The sequence below is a fragment of the Tenrec ecaudatus genome, chromosome 18 (assembly GCF_050624435.1).
Source record: "Tenrec ecaudatus isolate mTenEca1 chromosome 18, mTenEca1.hap1, whole genome shotgun sequence".
NCBI lineage: Eukaryota > Metazoa > Chordata > Mammalia > Afrosoricida > Tenrecidae > Tenrec > Tenrec ecaudatus.
Window position 1 is genome coordinate 39,784,182 of NC_134547.1, and position 23,685 is coordinate 39,807,866.

Sequence of the window (23,685 nt, forward strand, 5' to 3'; positions counted from 1 at the left end):
GGATTTTTTTTCAAAGCTATGTATTTAATTTTTTTTTTAACAAAACAATCTTATCCCATTCAAAGTACTCTCTAGTACACTTAATACATTTGTCAAATCTGCAATTCCATTCTTGGAAACATTTTTCAAGTTCATCTGGGTGGCTGATAGCACCTCCTCATTTTTTTCTTCACCTCTTCTACGTCGTCAAATTTGCTGTCCTTGCGTTTCCCTCTGCGTTCGTGGAAACAAAGAGATCACACAGCATGGTCAGGTGACTATGCTGCGTGGGGTTAGAGAGGCATGTTGTTTTTTGTGTCAGAAACTGGCACACTGAGATGGCTGTATGAGCAGGTGCGGTATCATGGTGGCAGAACCAGTTGCCATCTGCCACAAATCAGGCCTTTTTTGTCACACACTGTTGCACAATCTTTTCAGAACCTCTATATAAAAAGCTTGATTAACATTCTGACCCGGTGGAACAAACTCCAAATGCACTGAGTCGACAGTTTCGGACATTTGGAAAATTGATGGATGTCTAGAATGAGGTTTGTCATCATTCAACATTTCACATTTTTTGAAACCTGAAAGCCATTTGTACACTTGAGTTTTTCCCATTGTGCTGCCCTTGTAAGCTGTGTTCAATATCCTAATAGTTTCTGCAGCATTTTTTCCTGAGCAGGAACAAAATGTCACAGCTGCACACTATTTTCTTAAATCAGCCATCACAAAAAATGAGGTTGGAGTGAAACTGCTTTTACAAAAAACTTAACTCTGACCAGAAAGCACCTTCCCAGGTGATGCCACTGGGTGCACTTGATGCTTGCCTAGCAGGGAAAATGCATACTGTGAAAGCTCTGCCGAACAGAGCACTTTTTCCATTTTTTTTTCTTTTGGTACCCTCTCGTATACTTCTAGTTCATTGATTATTCAAAGGCATTGATTATATGGATCCTAACAAAATGTGGGTAGCTTTGAGAGGACAGGAATTCCAGAACACTTAATTTTGCTCATGCAGAACCTGTGCATGGATTAAGAAACAGTTTGTGCCCAGACATAACAAGTGGACATCAGAAAAGACTGAAACTTGCTCCTAATTGTAGAGTAGTGAAGGCAAGTGGGAGAAATGATCAAGTAGCAGAGCTGAACAGAACCCACTGCATGGTTTAAAATCAGGAAAGGCGTGTGACGGTCTTGTGTCCTCTCCCTGTACTTACTCATTCTATATGCTGATGAAGTAGAAGGGGGCATCAAGATTGGATGAAGGCTTTTTAGCAATCTGTGATACGCTTGTGATGTGCAGCACTTCATGATGAGTATCATGGATTGCAGTCTTCGGTGTGGATTAAAATTCACTATAAAGAAAACCAAAATTCTCACAACTGGATGAAGAGTTAACATCATAATTAAGAAATAAAAGATTGGGCCCGTCCGCCTAAAACCACGTCTGCGCGCTGCGTCCCTTCCTCTCTGGCTCGGGACTAGTTTGCGGCAAGATGGCCAAACGCACCAAGAAGGTCGGGATCGTGGGCAAATATGGGACCCGTTACGGCGCCTCCCTCAGGAAAATGGTGAAGAAAATTGAAATCAGCCAACATGCCAAGTACACTTGCTCCTTCTGCGGCAAAACTAAGATGAAGAGACGCTCCGTGGGCATCTGGCACTGCGGTTCCTGCATGAAGACAGTTGCCGGTGGAGCCTGGACCTACAATACCACCTCTGCTGCAACAGTAAAGTCTGCCATCAGAAGACTGAAGGAATTGAAAGACCAGTAGAAGCTCCACTATCTGAAACCTCTGGCCTGTAATAAATGGGTTAATTTATGTTAAAAAAAAAGAAATAAAAGATGGAAAGTTGTCAAGGATTTTATCTCGCTTCAGTCCACATTCAAGCAAACAGCAGTTGATATCAAAGGAGGAAGCAGTGCATTGGGCAAATCCGCACAACACCACTTTAAAGTGTTGATAAGCAAAGATGTTACTTTGAGAACTGAGGGGTGCCTGACCCAAGCCATGGCATTTTCAGGCACATATGCACGTGAAAGTTGGACATTGAACAAAGGGGCTGCCCAAACAACAAATAGATGCATCTTAGAAAAAGTACAGCCAGGTGGCTCCTCTGAGTCAAGGATGGAAAGACTTCGTCTCACAGACTTTGGACATGTCATCAGGAGAGACCAGTCCCTGAAGACTGACATCATGCTCAGTAAAGTTGAAGGGCAGTGAAAAAGTGAAGCCCCTCAACAAGATGAATGGACACAGTTGCTGTAAAAATGGGCTGAGACATAAGAACAGTTATGTGGCACAAGACCAGGCCATGTTTCATTCTGTTGTACATTGGTTTGCTACGAGTCAGAATTGATTCATTGGCACCTAACAACAATAGCTAGTAATTGCAAACATTTCTTTGAGTGTTTTATCTACTGCCTGGATGTTTTCTTTCATGAAGTGTCTGTCATTTACCCATTAAGCATTATAATTTTTCTACTTAGTGTATTGTTAGGTGTTAGCAAGACTTTTCCAATTCATACCAACCTCATTCATCTTTTTCATTGAATGCTATCGTCTTTTTTTTAATGCTATTGTCTTTCATCTTTACCAGTAAATATATAAAGTCCTTTTTAATTTAAGCAGGTTAAGTTGTGTTATATGGGCACCACAGACTGTTAATGAGTCTTCCTCCAATCCTAATGCTGCATTCTTCTTCATATACTTCAGTTTATTGGATTATTTGGTCGGCATGCATATTGAACAAAAGTGGTTGAAAGATACATTCCTGATGTACACTTTTCCTGATTTAGAGGTTCCATATTAAGTGTTCTAGATTTTCCATTGTTTACAATGTTATCCATAATTTGTTATGATCCACATATTTCTTTTGCATTGTCAATACAATATAGGTGAGCATCTTTCTGCCTCTTACATCCTTAAAGCAGTTGTGTGGTTCAGTGGCCACCTGCTTAGGAGCTGACTGAAAGGTCAGGTAAAAAAACCCCACCAGTTGCTCTTTAAGAGAAAAGGTGTAATCTTTTCTAACAAGCACAGCCTTGGAAGACTGATGAGGCAGCCCTGCTCAAACTTAGAGAGTTGTTAGGAGTCAAGGTCAGCTTAATACCAATGGGTATTTTCATTTATAGATCCCAGGAACAGGATAGGAGAAAGATGCTCCTGTAAAGATTTACAGTCTGAAACACACAGGGACAGTTCTACTGTAATCCGGTAGGATGTTAGATTCCTGGAGCGCTTACCTCTGTTCTTTGCTTCACACGCTGAAAGAATTCACATGGCAGAAGCTCTTTTTAAAAAAAATTTTGTACTAGGGGCTCATACAACTCTTTTTACAATCCGTACATACATCATTTGTGTCCAGCACATTCATACATACGTTCCATCATCATTCTCATCAGCTCCTCATTTTCCCCTCCCTCCCTACTCCCTCCTCCCCCGAACCCTTGATAATTTATAAATATTATTTTATCATATCTTACACCATCCGACGACTTCCTCACCTAGTTCTCCGCTGTCCGTCCTCCAGGGAGGAGGTTATATGTAAACCTTGTCATCTGTTTCCCCTTTCTCCCTCACCCTCTCTCTACCTTCCCCATGTCGCCACTCTCACCACTGTTCCTGAGGGGCTCATCTGTCCTGGATTCCCCGCATTTCCAGTTCCTATCCGTGCCAGTGTACATCTCCCAGTCCAGCCGGTTATGTAAGGTAGAATTGGGATCATGATAGTGGCAGGGAGGAAGCATTCAAGAACTAGAGGAAAATTGTATGTTTCATCGGTGCTACACTACACTGACTGGTTCGTCACCTCCCCACCCACAGTCCTCGGCAGAAGCTCTTTTGTAATCCAAGTGAGTTTTTATGGAGGAAAGGGAAGTTTCAGGTATTACAGTCTTGAAAGGGTACACACTATTTCAGGAAAGCTTGCTGGGTCACGCAAAACCTGGGCTTCAAAACTGGGAGCGGAAAATCCACTTGGGGAGCGTAAAACCCTAGAGGGCTTGTGGCCTAGCAGGCCCTGAGGGGACATGCTTGCACTTATGTGTCTGCATGTGGGAGACCCCACCCTCCATCTGCAGCTGAACAGGAGCAGAGTCCACAAAATAGAGCCCCAGGCTTCTTGCAGCCAGCTCTTATTCAAATCCCCAGCTAATTCTACTGGCTGAATTAGGTCTACCTGTGTGATGTCTTGGCCCTAGGTGGAGACTATGGTAGGTTTGAGGTTATACCTGAGCTAGAGTGCTTAGTTTGCACATGCCCAATTCTGGATTTTTCCATAGGTGTCCCATGGATGCCTGATTTCCCTGCGACCCCTCTGTTAGTGACCCTCTGCAGGCACTGGGGAAACACCCCTTGTCTCAGATTCAGAACCGACTAGATGGCAGTGGACAGGAAAGGACAAAATTCATCCTCTAAGAGATGGTGTAATGTATTAAGCATTGGGCTTCTAATTGCTTGTCAGAAGAACAGTGAGGCAGTATCCTCCTGTAAAGATTTATAGCCTCGAAAATTCTCTACGGAGCAGTTCTATTGCTTTCTTGAAGGGTCTTAATCAACTCTAGGGAGGGTGTGGCCCAGAATCTTAATTTTGTTTTGGCACAAGAACATAAACTTGAATATATTTTTTACAGGGGGCGACAACCAAAGTTTTGGCTTAAACATCAAAAGTGGTGTTTTTGTTTGCTTTGTTTTTTAATAGTAGTGTGTTAACATTTCCTGTCTGCTTTGCTTTAACTTTATATTGTTTTCTGCAAAATAGCTTAAAGACACATTTTGTATTTCATTTTTTTTTTTTATGTTTTAGATGTCACTAAACATACTGACTTTTTTGAAGCTGTAAGTAGTGCCTTGAGGGCCCTTTTGCAAACAATGGCTTCCAAGAACATCTCTCAGGTAAGAATTTTAAATACCTATTTGTATTCCCAGAATCACACATCATCTCACACATCATCTTTGTTTTCACCAGCACATTAAAAAGTAAAAGTTCATCCTTTTCCTTCCACAGGACACACAGAGATTATTTTTGATTGTAGAATTCCTCTACATGTAATTTCCTGTTCATATTTGTATATATAAAGTTTTTAACATTTTATTGCAGAAATTTTCAAAAGCATTTTCTTGACACTCCAAAGCTCTCCAGCTGCATGTTTTTCTGATAGGTGCCTTACTGCATTTAAATAGTGTTTTCTTCTATACGGAGATGTCAAACACTCCTACAACTCGAGATAATAGTATAATGAACCCACACGTGTCAAGCCTCGACAGTATCACTATCCTGCCATGTTTACTTCATTCATTCCCTAACTTTTTACCTGGTGTATTTTAAAGGAAATGCTAGATACGCTATTTCCTGCAGACATATCATATATTTCTGACAGAGAATTTAAACAATTTACATAGCTACAGTACCATTAATTGAAAACCTGAAACTAACACGTATTTCTTATCATCTGATATGCTGTTGAGTTCAATTTTCCCTGCTTGGTTTAAAATGTAATTTTACCCTTGATTTGTTCAAATCAGAATATTAGCAAGACAGTTGTGTAGAATTTTGGCATCTTAATTTCTTAAATCTATAGCATTTCCTTTCCCTTTCCCATTCATTGAAGAAATTAATTTTGTTGATAGAATTGCACATAATCTCTGATTTATCCTGATGGTTTTTTGTCTTGTTTGTTTGAAATGAACTTATTTTACACAAAAGACTCCCAAGTTCATTTCAATTGTATTGTTCCTCTTTTTAAAAATTTTCAGCTACTCAGACCAAAATTTAGATGTGAAGGATAATTTGTTTATTTGTTTTTAAAGTCCACTCTATATATTTACACAGTCCATCTCAAGAAATGAAATCAACAACAACTTGTTAAATCCTCCATCAGTGTGGTTCTCTTGCCTTTTCCCCCTCTCCCTATTGTGACTTCATCTTTCCTCACTATCCTATCCCTCCTCTCCTTGTTCTCATACCAGCCTGGCCGCCTCTGAGTCATCCAAGTCTTGCCTTTTGTTGTTTAAACCACATTGCTTTTTATTTATAATAAGGTGTTATAAAATATATATATCTTCATAATATTGACTGAGTTTGCCAAGGATAATGTTCTCTAGTTTTATCCATGTCTTTCAGTGTTTAAGAGAGTTGTTATTTTTTATTGATGGGTAATATTCCAGTGTAATGATGATGTTACTTAACATTTTCCCCTATCTTTCCCATTTTTTATAAGCTAAGAGGTACATGTGTAGAACATAGGTTCCCAAACTTAATTGGTTTACATCCTGCTTTTAGGGGAGAAAAAAATTACTCAAACATACCCCCACTCCTGATTAAAGTGTAGGCATCGGCCCCCTGGACCATCCTAGCACCCGCTAAGGAAATACTGATCTAGAGGCATAATTAGATTCAAGTTCAGTTTTGGCAAGAGTAATTCATAATTCTAATATCTGTGCTCCCTGTTGAATATCTTAAATTACACCATCACTATATAAATAGTGACGGCTAAGATTAATCAATGAGTTTGCCTGAAGGTTTTCACAATTAGTGGTCATAATTTCATTAGAGATTGCAAATTTGTCCTTCCTTTCACATTTACCAGCTATACTTCTGTAAATAAGAAGTTTCTCATTAATTATACAGTTTGTACCCAAAAAGGTAGGACAAGTGTATTAATCACCTTTTCTCTCCTTTTTCTTAACCCCAGAATATTGAGTCCATACCTTACATATTATAAAAATGACAAGGGTTTTTTTCATATTATTATGAATTCTTGCTCCTTTTCCTTGCCTATTTGTATTTCATTCTATTAAAATCTTTCCATTTGATATAAAAATTTTCCCATCATCAGATTGTAAAATTCCCTTCAGATTAACTCCTGTGTTTCTCTGACATGAATCCAGAAAAAAAAACTTAGACTTGCACTTTTTTAAAAATTAAAACCTAGATTCATTTACTTCTCCAAGAAGCCTTTATTCCTTTTAGTGGGAAATTGAATTTTGGAATGTTTATTGCTATCATGCTATCTTTGTTTCTAGGCCTTTTTTTAGTTGATAGAGCTAGGAAATAATTATTACTAGAAGCAGACATATAAATCATGATTTTATACTGATCCTTCAGTTCCAACTCACAGTGACCCTATAGGACAGAGTAGGACAGCTGGTTGGGTTTCTGAGGTATAGATACTGGAGCAGACAGCCTCATTTCTCTACCACAAAGCGGCTGGTAGATTTGAACCACTGACGTTATAGTTAGCAACATGGTGTCACCAAAGTTCTTTTGTGATTTGCTGTTATGTCATTGAATTGGTTCCAACTCAGCCAGCAACCTTAAGTCAGTATAATAGATGAAAACACTCCACCTGGTCGTACACAGTACTCAGTTGTTATGTGTTTGAGCCCATTCTTGCAGCCATTGTGTCAGTCCTTCTGGTTGAATGTCTTCCCATTTTTGACTGACCCTCTACTTTGCCAAGCATGGTCTCCTTTTCTCGGGCCTGGTGTCTTCTGATAACATGACCAAAGTATGTGAGAAACTCTTGCCATCCTTTCTTCTAAGAAGCCATACTGGTTGCTCTTCTTCCAAGACAGCTTAATTATTCTTCTGGCAGTCTATGGTACTTTAGATATTTTTCCCTATTACCATAATTCAAAGACATCAATTCTTCTCCAATGTTTCTTAATCGTTGTCCAACTTTCGTATGGAATTGAAAATAACGTGACTTGGGGCAGGCACACCTGAGTCCTTAGGTATTGTGATGTTATCTTTCTTACAGTATGAACCATTTTTCATCCCCACAAGTGTATATGAGAGTGTTTGTTTTGCCATGGCTTAACTAGCAGTATACTGTCAAACTATTGGATCTTAGTCAGTTTGACAGAAGAGAAAATATGTCTTGGTTTTAATTTGCATTTTCTTTGTTATGGCAAGGCTGGGCAGCTTTTCATATGTTTTTAGGGGCCTTTGCATTTCTTTGTGATTTTCCTATCATTTTAACCATTTATCTATTGATTTGATGGTCTCTTCATTGTATATAATGGCAAATTCTGGCACCTTAAATTTGACTTCTAAAGCATAAAAACTTTTGTGAGGCACCTAATAATCTGTGTTTTAATAAACACCTTAGTGATTTTTATGCCTACTAAAGTGTTCGAATACTGTTCTAAGCTCTACTTTCTCCTTCCTTTCTGTTATCCTTCTATTTTGATTAACGTGGCTTAAGGTCATATTACCCACTTTTCCTTTATCTGCTGCCCCCCGTGGCATTCCTTTTTTCTAGAAGATATTTGCTGATAATTCACTCCTCACTTGTCCTGTCATCATTCTTGATGACTGCAGTATCCATGCACGTGATTCTTCCATTTATTAGGCTTTGCAGTTCTTGTCCATCGCCCTCTCGGCATGTCTTCAGTCCTTCCTTAGCCACTTACTCTGCAGAAGCAGTGCCTCTGGGCTTGCGTAGATGAGGTGGAATGCCTTTAGTGTGTTACAAGTAAACAGAAAGTGTGGTGTAGTACCAGAGCCATTGCTGTCCATACGCCTCTAGGATCCCAAGCTGTAGTCTGTATGGAAGTAGATTGCTATATCTTTTTCCCAGGGAGCATCTGGTGGATTTGAACCATCGATCTTTTGATTAACAGCCAAGACTACTAGATACTCTTTATTTAAAAAGGAAAAAAAAAGTTTTCCCCATGTGAAGATAATTTAAAAAGTATTCCTATGAAATCATAGACACCTTTATTAAATAAATCAAAATGTGAAGCTGTTTTTTGACATAGCCTCCATCTAGGTCTATATATTTCTAAAAATGGCATTTCCATCTCTCTACTCTTTTGAAGAATTCCACACACTTTGATTAACACCATGTCAAAACAGCAATTTAGCATCCTCGAGGGATTGCCCATGGTATGCAGACAGTAGTGTACTGTAACTGTGAAGGTTTGTACACTAACTGGGAGAGATACTGGGCACTTTATTTTTGGCCTGGTGATGCAATGGTTACTCATTGGGCTGCAAACCACAAGGTCAGCAGTTTGAAACCACCAGCCCCTTTACAGGACACAGATGGGGTTTTCTACTCCCGTAGTTAGTCTTGGAAACTCACAGGGGCAGTTGCCATGAGCGAATCAACTTTGAGTTTGGTTATATTTGGTTATATTTATTCTCCCTACTCCTAACTTGTTATTGGGCATTTCACAATTTTGGTGATAGATTTATCATAAGTATAAAAAATCTTTTAAAAAGTTGGCAGGATGTTTGTCATTTGGGTATTTTCTGAGAAACCTGGCACGTTAGATTTGGCAGAACTAATGAAATGATTCGTATATTAGTTTGATGATTTGGACCTGTTCAGTGTTTTTGTAAATAACAATTAGTGAGTACATTCATTATCTTAATCCTTGTAGCAACATTTTACTACAGTTAATTGTATGACTAAATTTAGTGATGGAGAAATGGGAATTTTAGTGGGATTAAGTAACCCAGGTGGAATTGCCCAGGGGTAAGTATTGGAGCTGGGGTTTGAAATCACACTGTCTGGCTCCACGTAGCAAGGCCTCACCACCTTATCATGACCCCTTGGGGTAGATAGCTTGGGAACCTGACGTGTGCACTGGCCCGCTCGTGATACCTCCTGCCAAATGTACGGTCATAGTCACTTAAGATCACCACTGCATGGTGAAAACACACTAATTCAAGGCGCTCGTTTGCTTTTACAGTCGTTAATACTTTATAGTAACACTTGTACATCCCAAAGGAAATTCTCCCCTTATATAAAAAAGGAAACAACACTAAAATCTGTTGCCATCAAGTCAATTCTGGCTCATGGCAGCCTTTTCTATTCCAGAGTAGAATTTTTGTAAGGTTTTCTTGGCTGTAATCTTTATAAAAGTCAAGAACTTGTTTCTACTGCACGGGGTGGTTCCAACTGCCAACCTTTATAGTAGCAGGTTGTCGCAAACAATGTGTGCCTCCTAGGTGGCCTAATCATGTATAAAACCAGCTGTGTTTTATTGAAACTACATGATCCAAGTTACATTTTTCCAAGACTTAAGATTGGTATTTTAAAAAAAAGATGGGTATAAAAGGAAGAAGTTAGAATCTCCTTAGTTTGTGTGCATCTGGAATGAAAGGACGTCTTCAATGAAACTAATAGGAACTGAAGCTCCTGGATAGGCTCCTGTATAGCATATAGTGGCAGTGACGTGACCAGGCCTCAGTTTACCTAGGAAAACACAGATATATTTGGGAGTAATTAGAACATATAATCTTTTATCAGAGTTTGTCATTTTTAGAAGTTTACAGCCTCTTTACATGCTGTTGGACTTGGTTGGGTTTAACACTGTAAGTGCTTTCTTTTTTTTTCAACAGTGCATGACTCCTGATCAGCTGATGATGTTATGCAAAGCAGGCATTTGTAATAGTAACACTAGAATTAGGGTAAATGTTGTTAGTATTTTAGGAATCACTGGCAGCGTCCTAGCCAAAGAAGATGGTACTCTTGAAACTCTTAAGGTAAGACGATTCCCTTTCATCAATAATATGTGAAATAATTAGAAATGGGCATAGAGTTCATGTGCCTGTACTATTTTTTAAGTATGACATCATCAGTAGGCATTATTGTTAGAATATAGTCTTTGGCTTGATCATTGGTTTGGTTCTTGAAAAGCTGAGTCACATTTTGCCATTTAATTTTAATCCAAACATACTTTTTCCAAAATAAACGTGCCTTCAGTGAAAAACAAAATTTCAAAATTTTTAAAGATGTCTTTTTCCTGTGGTATTGATTAAAAGTATGCATATTTCCTACTATCAAGAGACGAGCCACCTAGTTTTCTTTGCACACTAAGTTAAAAACTCATTAAAAAAACATCACTCATTCTTACATAATTCTATACGTTTTAATCAGCAGCTGTAATATTGTCACTAAACTAAGTCATTCAGCCCATATATTTCCTTCCAGCAGTTCATTTCTGTGTTAGACAGGGTTCTCTAGAGAGACAAAACCAGATTGCTGATAATTTTATATATGTATATATAAAGATAGATATATTATACAAGATACGAACTGGTAAATTATATGCAGATAGATATATAATACAAGAAATGAACAGTTAAATTATAAAGCAGTACAAATGGCTCAGTGCAATTTCAGTGTAGTTGCTTAGAAACAGCACCAATAGAGCTACACCATCACTAATACCTAAAAAGAATAAAATGATCCTTCATTGTGCCACTGATGGGTAATAAACTGGTTATTCTATATTCCTTAACCTGCTGAGAGGAGCCCTGGTGGCATAGTGGTTACTTGTTGGACTGCTAACTCAAAGTTCAATGGTTCGAAATCACCAGTGACTTCTCGGGAGATAGCTGAGGCTTTCTACTCCTGTCATGAGTTAACAGCCTTGGAAACCCACGGGATCAGTTCTACCCTGTCCTGGAGGTTTGTTCCGAGTCAGAATCTACTTGATGGCAGTGAGTTCAGTTTTAACCTGCTAACAACTTTATAAAGTAATTTAATGTTTTTTATTATGGTAAAAAATATATATGACAAAACATTTGCCATTCAACAATTTTTACATATAATTCAGCAACTTTTCAATTTTCATATTGTGTAACCATTATTACTGTAGTTTCTCTTATTATTCTAATACCATGAAATTCAGTGCCCCTTAAGCAATCACTCCCCTTACCAGCCTGCGTAAGCTTTGGTATCGATATATTTGCCTATTTTACATAAATTAAGGTCATTTGTTCTTTTTGAAAACCCAGCATGTTTGCAAGATTCATTCATAAAATAAATAGAGATTCATTCATATTGTGGCACATATATCAGAACTTTCTAGTTTCTGTCTTGAACTGAGTAATATTCATTGTACATCTGTACATTTTATCTAACCATGTATCTGTTCATGGAGGTGACCAAATCATTTTAATACTTAAAAAAAAATAGTTTATGTATACAGCAAAACATCTAGGAAAGTAAGAAAAGGATATAATTTGAAAAAACTCACCGCCACCCTAGATTCCCAGCCCCCTCGGCACCCAGGAGAGACAGTCACTGCTAGCATTTTCTTCGGTCTCGCTCTTGGGTATATATAGATACCATTAAGTGGGTGTTCACATCTACAAATAAATTTTTGTATGGATAGTCACTTTCCACTCTTAATCTAATTTTCAAACTCAACTTTAGAAGAACAGCAAGTTTTCTCAGGTTTAAGTTTAAAAAATGCTTTTGTTAACATTTGCAAACAATTGTAGAGAGAAAACACTGAGTTTTGTATACCCGTCAAATAGATTTAACAGGTACTACCATTTTGCCATATGGTTTCTTTGCTGAGTACATTAAAGGTATTGTGATGTTTTGCCCCCATTTATTCGGTATGTACCCAATAAATTGGGGTAGTTTATTACATAACCAATTATTATATTACAAATTATGTATCACACCTTACCTAATTAATAGTTTCTTAGTATTGCTGCTACCTTGTCTATATTCACATTTTCCCAAGGAAGATGAAATTGTTTTTGGTTCTTTTTGTTATCTTAGAGAGTTATATAATTTTAAAAGGAGTGGATTTGTTTTATGTTTTGTTCTTTTTTTCCTATTATTACAGATAAAAATAGTTTCTAAACCTGTTGGCACCATGAGGGAAGCTTTTTTTGAGGGAAGAATGGATTGGTTTATAAAACCATCTTTTATCCATCATTTAAAATACCTACTTTGAAGTCTCACCTTAGAATATTAGACTGTAATGATTGTTTTGTTGTCTCTAGACCATTGGATGCTTTCTGCTTGAAGTTGCCACCAAAGATCCTTCCCTTGTAGTGGCCGGTGAGGCTCTGGATGCCCTGTTTGATGTTTTTGCAGATGGTAAAGAAGCTGAAAAAGCTTCGCTTCAGATTAAATTGTTATCTGCTCTGAAAGAATTCCAGCCAGTTTTCAAAACAAAGGTATGTTCCATTTTATTTAGAAATGCACTGGAAATGAGGGAACATACAGTTACCATCTTAACAGTTTAGTGGAATGTGCATCACAGTGTTCTATTGAATCTGTAAATGAGATCAAAATAATGTCTAACAAGTCCCTCTTTTCATTAACAGTACTTCATATATGTAAATACTGTATAAATCTATAAATACTGTAGCTTGCAAAACACATTTACACACTGTAAAATGAGACTAGTATCACCTGTTGCACCTTTAGAGAGATCCCTGTGAACTAGACATGACATACCTACCTACCTACCTACATGCATACCTACCTACCTCTCCTCTGCAAACTGTTTCGACACTAGCCGTGCCTCCCACAGTACGCCACTACTACTTCTGCTCCGGGGTTGATAACCCATTGCAATGGTCCCATAGGATTCAGGGACCGTATTTATACTTCAGTAATCTGTCAAGGTTCAGGTCAGGGAATATGAAGGCAAAATTTACCATCTTCAAAGCAGGCCACGTTTATCAGCTTTTGGGGGGCGTTTTTTTTTAAATTATTGTACTGGGGGCTTGTACAACTTTTACCACAATCCACACATGCATCCATTGTGTCAAGTACTTTTGTACATTTGCTCCCCTCATCATTCTCAAAACATTTGCTTTCTGCTTGAACTCCTGGAATTAGCTCCTCATTTTTTTCCTCCCTCCGTTCTTCCCCCTTGCCCCATGAACCCTTGATAATTTATAAATTATTATTATTTTGTCACATCTTACACCGTCTGACATCTCCCTTCACCCACTGTTGTCTGTCCCCCAGGGAGGAGGTTATATGTAGATCCTTGTAACCTGTCCCGCTTTCTCACCTTCCCTCCACCCTCCCTGTATCACCACTCTCACCACTGGTTCTGAGGGGCTCATCTGCCCTGGACTCCCTGTGTTTCTGCTTCCTATCTGTGCCAGTGTACATTCTCCGGTCCAGCCAGATTTGTAAGGTAGAATTGGGATCATGACAGTGGTGGGGAGGAAGCTTTCAGGAACTAGAGGAAAATTGTATGTTTCATCGGTGCTACACTGCACCCTGACTGACTCGTCTCCTCCCCGCGACCCTTCTGCAAGGGGATGTCCAATTGCCCACAAATGGGCCCTGGGTCCCCACTCTGCACTCCCCCTCGTTCACAATGCTATGAATTTTTGGGGTCTTTGATGCCTGATAACTGCTTTATCGGCTAATTTTGACAGACTGTGCCTCCCTTTCTCCTGCTCTGAGGACAGGCTCCCCTTGTCTCACTCAGAAGTGGCTTCTGTTGGTCACCACTGACACTACAAGGGTACTCCTTCTGGGCCAGTCACCACCTTCAGTGTTACAACCCTTGACCTGTGTTACAACTCTCCTTCCTGCCTCTGTTTCTGCTGCTGCTGCATACCAATCACAAGCCATATTGTAGTCGAGGACCAAAGAAAAAGTATCAAGACTAATTTGCTTACATGTTCCTTGGGAAATATCAGTCAACCTGGCAAAAGTAACAGACCCTCTAAAGTAGAAAACTGGAGCAACGTTAACTCCTTTGGGTTTAGAGCAGTGGTTCTCAACCTGTGGGTCCTTACCCCTTTGGGGATCAAATGACCCTTTCACAAGGGTTGCCTGATTCATAACAGTCGCAAAATAACAGTTGTGAAGTAGCAACGAAAATAATTTTATGGTTGGGGGTCAATACAACATGAGGAACTTATTAAAGGGTCGAGGCATTAGGAAGGTTGAGAACCACTGGTTTAGAGGAAAAACCTTTTGGGGTGTCATTCCAAAGAACCAGGCTATTCTTTGCTATTTTAAAGGAATTCATTTTACCACATGTACATTTATAATTTATTTTTTATGTAATGCACTATAGGCCAATTTCTTTGTTGTGGTGCTTGTTTATGCAAATCCAGAGTGCTCTGATTTAGAGAATGCATCTTTCTTCACTAACCATATTGATTGGTCGGTTGATAATGGCATCAGAAATATCAAAACTAACTTTGAATTTAAAAAACTCACCATAACTGTTTGGTAGCAGGGAGGAAGAGCAATCAGGAGTTTTCAAACAAATGTGGTTTAAAAGCAAACCACTAATTGCTGTCATGGCTATTTACAAATTAAAACTTTATATTTTCCTCATGTCTAAATCTCAGTTTTAAGTTTGTATCATTTTCAACAAAAGGAATGAGAAAAATTATCCTTTTTTTCCACAATGTTTATATTTATTCCACTTTGTACATTGCAAGGAAACTGGAAGGGTATGATTTACAATGAGCCAAATTCCAGTCCTTGATTTTAAGATATTAATAAGGAAGCTATTTTGGATATCAGCCAACTCTTACACAATATTATTAACACTTAGATACAATGTAAACTGTTTTCCTTAAAACAGCTATGAAAGGATTTCTTTTTATGTGCAGAAAAGAGTAAGAATGGCCGTTCAGTGAATCTCCAAGTTCACCGCACATTCTACTCTCAAGGGTGCCCAAGTTTCTTAACATTCTGTTTAGTAGAAGGTCTGTTTTTCATTTAAAAAACATCTTTTTATTAACATTTTGGTTTAAGTTTACAGAGTAAATTGATGTTCCATGTAATCATACATATGTTTTGATTTGTGGCATATTGAAGTCCCTACAATCTATTATCACTCTTCCTCGGTCCCACTTGCCATTTTCACTCATCCTGTTTTCCTCACCCTTCCTGCCTCCTGAGTCCTTTCGATCTTAGATATTGGTGGTTTAAATTATGTAATTTTGAGAAAGGAACATATTAAGTATTTGTATTTATATCTTTATCAAAAGATTGAAAATTTGAAGAGGAAATTAGCATACTTTTCTTGTTTTCCAATATATATTTTTTTCTCTCGCAAGTCCCTAAGACAGTTCTTTTTTCATTTACTTCTATGATGAGTTTTCAGCTGAATATTATTTTTATATGCGTACAAATTTTGAGTTTTCAGAAAAAAACTTTGATGACATTTTTTAAATAGCTTTGCTTTGTAGGAAAAAATGTAACATGTGCTGTCACATTTTATATCTCATTACAGCTAAAGTCATTGTTGCTTTTAACGTTTTCATGATTTGCCATGTTGCAATTAAAATTCAAGTAATAATAGCTACTATCTATTGAGGTAGATAAGTTTCACCAGTAGATAACTAAATTCTCAAAGAAAAATCAAGTGGACAATTTATTCTTTATCATATTTTGTTGTAACTTGTATTTATTAGATGTATACTGTTATTTGGTGTAAATATTTTGTATAAAATGAAAAAAGAATTGCATTAAAGGTTTGCAATATATGATTTTTTCTTTTTATATGATGAAAATAGAGCCAAAAATACTATCGTTTTGATAACGTGTACATGTGTAATTCAGTAACATCTGTTGCATTCTTAAAGTTGTGCGGCCACCTTTGCTCTTTTTCTAATTTATTCTTTTACCAGTATTTTAAACACACTGCCCCATGCCTCCCATCCACACAGCCTTTGTGGTTGCCATTGTTGGTTTGACCTTACACAGACAATTCTGTAAAAGGACACATTTCAAAAGAGAGATTCTTTACAATAATTCAGGTAAACTATTGTTCAATGCATACTTTTACTAAGATTATATTTAAATACAATACGGTATGTTTTACTAAGTAACCAGTGGCTTACAGTGTGTCCTATAGCATCCCCTGTTAGATTGTTAAGTCTCAGGCCAAGCCTTCACAAATCCACCATTTTATTTCTAACCAGCCTTCCAAATGATGCTGTGGCACTAACCTTTCAGAACCACCGCTCTAAACCAGGGGACAGTATAGACTGAAACTGGTTACCGTTGCATAGATAGCCACTATTCCATTTTAATGACACTGAACTCAAGATATTCTGTGGTCTATTAGCTGATTGTTTAATTGATATGATCTAATCATTTTGATTAGGTATTCATCTTAAAGATACATGTTTTTAATACGTTTCATGTCCAGCCACTTGTCTATCAGCTTGTCACACTCTGGTGGCTTATGTGTTGCTGTGATGCTGGAAGGTGTATTACTGGTATTTCAAATCCCAGCCTGGTCAGCTAAGGGAACAGGTTTCAGCAGTGCTTCCAGACTATTAAGAACAGACCTTAAAAAAGGAATAGGCTGCCCCTCAGAGGGATTAGCTACTGTGAACCTTATGCATAGCATCAAAATGTCCAATACTGAGAACCTTCTGAGTAGACGCAGGCATAAGAATAGTTGTGAGGACGGCACAAGTCTTAACTCTGAGACCTACCAACAGCAACCGGATTGGTGTGCCTTCTTCAATGTAACTAGAAGTGAAAATACTTCTTGCTTAGAAGATACTTAAATATACCCTAAATTACTTGTTCAATTTAAATGAATTAATATTTACCAGGTCATATGGTTTTCTTTTTTTTTTTGGCAGATACAAAAAGAAGGGAGAGACAAATGCAGTCCAGAGCAGCTGTGTGTTCTCAACAATGTGAAAACAAATCTGAGAAGGTTTATTTCTTATCAAGAAACTGTTGAAAAAAAATACTGACTTCCTAAACCACCCAAGAAGGTTTTCTTTTGACTATCTGCAAAATGGTTTCAAAAAGCTCGTGGAAAATAAACTAAAAGATAATGGATAATTTTTCCATGAACTTTTTGAAGCTATCTCATATGTTTCTGAACATACCAGTGTTCTTTGCATTCATATAAGGTTCATAGCCTTTAGGATCTATCAACTTTTTTAAAGCTCTAGTCTGTGTCTCATTTCTAATACTCTCTGGTCAATTTTTTGGTAGCATATTTCAATCACTGGAAGCAAAAGAATCTGACATGGTCCTTAATTTATGAGCAGTAAAAAATCTTCCAATCATGTTTTTCTTTAATTTTGTAAAATACGAAGGAAAAAATCCAAAGCATTGCTTGGCTGCTCTTTTTATTCAGTATGATTTTATGAATCTTGACCAGAAAGATGATGGCAGACTTTTTAAAGCATTTATTTTGGTATAAAGTTTGCCAGTTATCGTTACCTTTTGTGAAGAAGTAAGTGAGTTGAATTTCTATTTCAATATTTCATCTATTTTGCTAATGATATAACTGAGGTAATTGTCATGCTCTGTACTGATGAACTGAGCAATAATTGCTTTGTGACATTTTCCTTAGTTTGCTCTACAGAACAGTAATTAAGAGGTATTTTTAATAAATAGTATTTTAATTGAAACATTGTCTTAGAAAATGTTATTTAAAATAATAGCTAAACATATTCTGGGTGTTTTATTGCTCATGGTTATTGCCTTGGATATATGTGAAGCAACACAACTTGTCAGTTTGTTCTACTGTGGTGGCTTTTATGTTGCTGTTCTAGAAGCTATGTCACTGGTATTTCAAATACCTTCAGGGTCACCCAAAGTGAATAGGTTTCAGCCGAACTTCCAGACCAAGAACAGATTATGAAGAAAGAATCGGCTTTTCATTTATGAGGAATTGGCCACTGGTAAACATCCTAGGTAGCAGCAGAAGATTGTCAGGGATCGTGCCAGAAGATTGTGCCCCTCAGGTCAGAAGGCACTCCAGATGTGACTAAGGAAGAGCTACATTTTCAATAGAGTTGACTGTAATGACGCAGATTGAGTAAAAGCCTTCTGAACATTCATTTGCATATGAGGCCCAACTCAAAATCAGAACAAAGAGCTACAAACAGTTTATTAATAATCAGAACTTGGAATGTATGACGTATAAATCTAGGAAAATTAGAAGTCACCGAAAACGAAAGGAAAGCCATAAAGAACTGAAATGGACATTTTGAATCAGAAAATCATGATTTACTATGCTTGGAATTACATAATCAAGAGGAATGGCTTTGCATTCATCATCAAAAAGGACACTTCAAGATCTACCTTGAAGTACAGTTCTGTCTATAATAAGATTGTATCATATCTGCCTTCAAGGAAACCCAGTCAACACAACTGCCATATATACTTGAATATAAGCCGACCCGAGTATAAGCCGAGGTACCTAATTATTACCTGGGAAACCAGAAAAACTGATTGACTCGAGTATAAGCCTAGGGTGGGAAATGCAGGATGTGAATTAACACAGAGACCAGAGGGGAGAGATAGAGCGCAGCCACAGACACATCCTTACCAGTGTTCAGCTGCCGGCAAAGTGAATCACTATGGGTGCTTCTGTGAATTGGAGCCGTCCACGTCATAGGACGGCTCTGATTGGTTAGATGTGAGTAAACAAACATTCAAAGCCCTGCAGTGTCAGTGGGGCTTTGAATGAACAGCAGGAGGAGTGGCAATCACCTGCGAGATGTTAGACCTGGGGTAGCACCACTGACCCATGTATAAGCCGAACCCCAGTTTTGCAGCACATTTTTTGTGCTGAAAATCTCAGTTTATACATGAGTATATACGACATTCAGATTTATGCAACAACCACTAAAGCTATTGAAGAATTCTACCAACAGTTTCAGTCTGATTGATCAAATGTGCACTCAAGATGCGTTGATAACTATTGGCAAATGCGATGCAAAAGTTGGAAACAGAAGAAACAACCATAGTTTGAAAAAATTGGTCTTGGTGATAGAAACAAAACTGGAGGTCACATGATAGAATTATGCAAGACTTGTTCATAACAAATACCTTTTTTTCCAACAACACAGAGTGACTATAGATATGGACTTCTCCAGGTGGAATAAACAGAAATCAAATTTGACTCCACATATGGGAGAACATGATGCAGAAGCTCAATGTTATCAGCTAAACCCAGACCAGGGGCCACCTTTGGAACTGACCACCAATTGCTTATGTTGGAGCAGAAGATAATTCAAACAAGTCCATGCAATCCAAAATATGACTTTGAATATATGCCACCCAAGTTTTACGAACATTTCAGGACAGGTTCACTGCATTCAACAATTAATGACAAAACACCTGATAAGCTGTGGATGATATCAAGAAAAATCATGAAGGGCAACTCTGGTAAGATGGCGCTGAGATAAGAGGGCCGCATTGGGAGCTTCTTGGCAAGCATTAAGTTTGGGGACCGGGAGGCTCATGGAGGGTGTCTGGGACCAATAACTAGTGCTACAATGGATTTGTGCCATCGCTTTCCCCTGCCCCACCCCCCCTACCTGCCCTCTGGGGCGCTTCCCTCTGTTGGCGACCATGTCCGTCCTCCACACTGTTCCACATTGCCATGGGCACTGCCTCTTGACACTTCCCATGTGATCGAGCTGCATAGCACCACCCACAATTATCCCACCTGCACTGCCTGAGAGGGCCACCGGATCTGTCCTATCTAGGGAGAGAGTAAACCCCTAGTGAGATAGAGAAGCAGCCTGATGCCACAGCGCATCTGGCTACAGGTAGCCCTCAGAGTCATTTTTTAAATTTATTGATTTATTCATTTTATTTTAATGAGTCATTTTATTGGAGGCTCTTAAAGCTCTTATAGCAATCCATCAAAAATCATTCTAAAAATAGAAAAGAATCATTCTTACTAGCCTCCCAGAGAGGTAACAGGTGGCTCCTGACTCCCAGGGAAATGGCATCGAGCCCCTCCAAAACAACACGCAGACTGCAACCTCTACACGCAAGGGAAACAAAATGTATCATTGGAGGAAGACCTGAACCTAAAGTCACTCATAAAAGAAGCAGATGTTGAACCGCCACAGAAATGTGGTTATGAGGGACTCAGTTCAGAAAAAGGATGAAGCAATGGAAAAGATGGAGCCCACGTAATGAAGGGAGAAACAGTAGAACCCCGGCCCTCGATGTAATCCGTTCTAGAAGGAGGAGCATCACGGTGTGATGCAGTCGAGTTCCCAATCAATTTTTCCCGTAAGAAACAACTGAAAATGGACTAATCCATTCCCAACCACCAAGTTTTTACCCTAACCATGCCTTTTTATACAAAACATTAGACAGAAATTCGAAGTAAATAAGTTCAGAGTTAAGTAATATAATTTAAATAAGAAACACAACATTAAAAAAGTTTTTAACTACAGTATGGCACTTGCCTTGAGATTGATGAGGATCTGGCTCTGTGGACACGGATGTGGAGAGGAGGGCTGGAGAGAGTTGTCTGGAAGGGGAATCCCCTTCCATAAAATCAACTGGTAGCTACTTTTCAGTTTTTCCCTTCTTCCTTTTTTCACTAGCACCTGGCTGGTTTTCTCCTTAAAAAAAAAAATCTGTCTAATGTGATCTGCTGTTGATATTTGCTTAACTGTTTTCTAAAAGGGTTAACTAAATTATCAGCAATAGCGATAACACCAGTTCCTTATCTTAATGATTCTTTTCAAAACACTCTTAGGACCAGTGATTTTTGTCTAAGAACAGTACAAAAGGTCACAAAAACTAAGAAAATTAATAGCAGAATGCTTGGAACACAGCAGCAAAAGGTTCAAACAATGTGTACTAACCACGCCAACTAATGCCAAGTGACCAAAACACAAATTGCTGTTGTTTACAAAAGTCATGTGCATCGGGTTGGATTACAACGTTTTGTTTGAGTTCCGATGCAAAATTGTCTCGATATTTCACATCAAAATCCGGTTATGTCAAGTACTGACAGGGTCAAGTACCAGGGTTCTACTGTACAAGAGTTAAGGGACCAGGTAACAGAATCATTTTTGTAAGAAATAGAGGCCTCTGCTTAAATCTTAACCTCATTACAAGAGCGATTTGTTTTAATATTGTGGCAAAGTGTAAGATTCACCTGCCCAACATGGTCACTGAAGACAAAGGGGTGCATAAGTAAATGGTGAAGAAAGCTGATAGTGCCCAGCTATTAGAAGATATGAAAGAACTCACAAAAAAATTAAAGCCTCGAATTGCAATATTGAAAGATTCTATGCGCAAAGATATAATTCAGGAAGCATCCAAAGAGGTGGTAAGAATACACAGTCACTCCACCAAATAAAGCTAGTGAATATTTCACCTTTTCAGGATGTAGAGATGAGCAGAACCAATAGTGCTAAAGTAGGAGCCCAAGCTGCACTGAAAGCATTAGTCAAGAACAAAGTTCCAAGAATTGATGGAATACCACTTGGAATATTTCAGCAAATTGATGAAGCACTGGAATCACTTACTTCACTATTTACTATGTTTAAAAATGTGGAAGACAAGCTATTTGGCCAACTGACTGGAAGAGATCCTTATTTATACCCATTCCAAAGAAAGGTTATCCAATAGAATGTGCAAATTACAGATTGATTAATATTACATGCAAATAAATTTTTGCTGAAGATATTCAAGAGCAGTTATAACATTACATTGAGAGGGAGCTGCCAGAAATTTAGGCTGGATTCAGAAGACATGAAACAAAAACTATCATTGTTGGTGTCTGATAGATCTTGACTAAACACAGAGAATACCAGAAAGATGTCTATTGTGTTTAATAAACTATTTAAAGGTATTAATTGTGTTCATGTGTAACCTAGATTTAGATCAAGAAGCAGTTGTTTTAACAGAAAAGGGAAATAATGCAGGATTTAAAATAAGTGGTGTTCATCAAAAGTTCTCGTGTTCATTAACAATAAGAGAAATACAAATTAAAACAAAATAACACCGCACAGAGACATTCTTATCCATTTTTAAAAAATACATGCTATAGAATATATGGAAATTTTGGAATGTGCATTCTTTACTGGTAGGTCTGTAGACCTGTATGATCACTGTGGAAATCACTGGCACCTTCTTTAAATAATGCAAATAGTTACCTTATCCTGCAGTCCTTTTCCTAGGTATATACTTTAAAGAAGCAATGCAAAATGAAGAGACATTGTACACCTGAGTTTATTACAGCAATTTCCAGAATAACAAGAGGAAAGACACAACTAAAAACTCTTAATTATAGAGGAATTGATGCACAGACTCTGATACATTCATACAATGGAATATTATGCATCAGTAGAAAGCAATGACAACTCTTAAAACACCAACAGACATGGACAAACTAGAGAACATTATGTTTTGCAAAGTTAGTCAATCTTATAATTATTTAATGACACCATTATTATAGGCAAAAAAGTGGCTATCACATCAAAGGGTAAAAGTTTGAAAACTGACACCAGGGATGGGCATGGAGGCAGAGAGGAATATATATATCAAATTTATAGGGTGGATGAGACAGAATAGAAAAGAAAAACCAGGACATAGGAGTAGTTAAATTTATATGTGGAGGTGCCCCCCAAAATCCAGAAAACTTCTGGGTAGAGCTTTTGCAGTACACATTTTTCCCCACTAGGCAAGCTAGTTAACATTTTTAGAGGGATTGTGCATCACATTTGTCAGCTATCCAACATTTTGTGTTTTTTATTAGTTACTTTGTTATATTTTCTGGTCACAACATAAGAGGTAGGAAGAAAACGCTGGCAAGTTTTGGGTAAAAAAGAATAATTTTAGTTTTATAAATACATTAAATAAAATAAATGTTTAAATGAAAGCAATTATATCTTGTTTTAATTATCCTATATATAGTCCTAGATCCTCACTTCAAAATATAAATTTAACAAAATTTGTAAATGTAATGTAGCCAGTGTAAATCTTGTCTGGCACCAAATGGCCCGAGTTTTAATTGAGATTGACACTCTACTTTGACATAGGTCGGACAAATTGACGTACCCCTGGGAGAGAGTTATGAAAGTGTTATGTTGCTCCTGCCAGCTGAAGGCAAACTGCTTCCAATGATCCTTAGAAACTGGAATTGAGAAAAAGGCATTGGCCAGATCAGTAGTTACATATCTAGAAGTATTAATTTGTCCAAGCAATGAAGC

At 37.9% G+C, this 23,685-nt stretch overlaps 2 protein-coding genes across 2 annotated transcripts in view; both read left to right on the top strand.

Moving 5' to 3' along the window:
• Positions 1 to 18,120, top strand: part of HEATR3 (HEAT repeat containing 3) — a 68,082-nt gene extending 49,962 nt beyond the window's left edge. The window contains exons 12-15 of the mRNA XM_075536593.1: positions 4,789 to 4,877; positions 10,339 to 10,482; positions 12,745 to 12,921; positions 17,335 to 18,120. Coding sequence (XP_075392708.1) covers positions 4,789 to 4,877; positions 10,339 to 10,482; positions 12,745 to 12,921; positions 17,335 to 17,451 — 527 coding nt within the window. The 3' untranslated portion in view covers positions 17,452 to 18,120. The remainder of the gene's footprint in view (positions 1 to 4,788; positions 4,878 to 10,338; positions 10,483 to 12,744; positions 12,922 to 17,334) is intronic.
• LOC142431544 (large ribosomal subunit protein eL43-like) lies at positions 1,423 to 1,778 on the top strand. Its single transcript, XM_075536547.1, has one exon. The coding sequence runs from the start codon at positions 1,476 to 1,478 to the stop codon at positions 1,752 to 1,754; it is 279 nt and encodes a 92-aa protein (XP_075392662.1). The 5' UTR covers positions 1,423 to 1,475; the 3' UTR covers positions 1,755 to 1,778.
• Positions 18,121 to 23,685: the final 5,565 nt, after the last annotated feature.

What these genes read in the sequence shown, in the direction of transcription:
- LOC142431544 (XM_075536547.1), top strand. Translation starts at nt 1,476, where the DNA reads ATGGCCAAACGCACCAAGAAGGTCGGGATCGTGGGCAAATATGGGACC.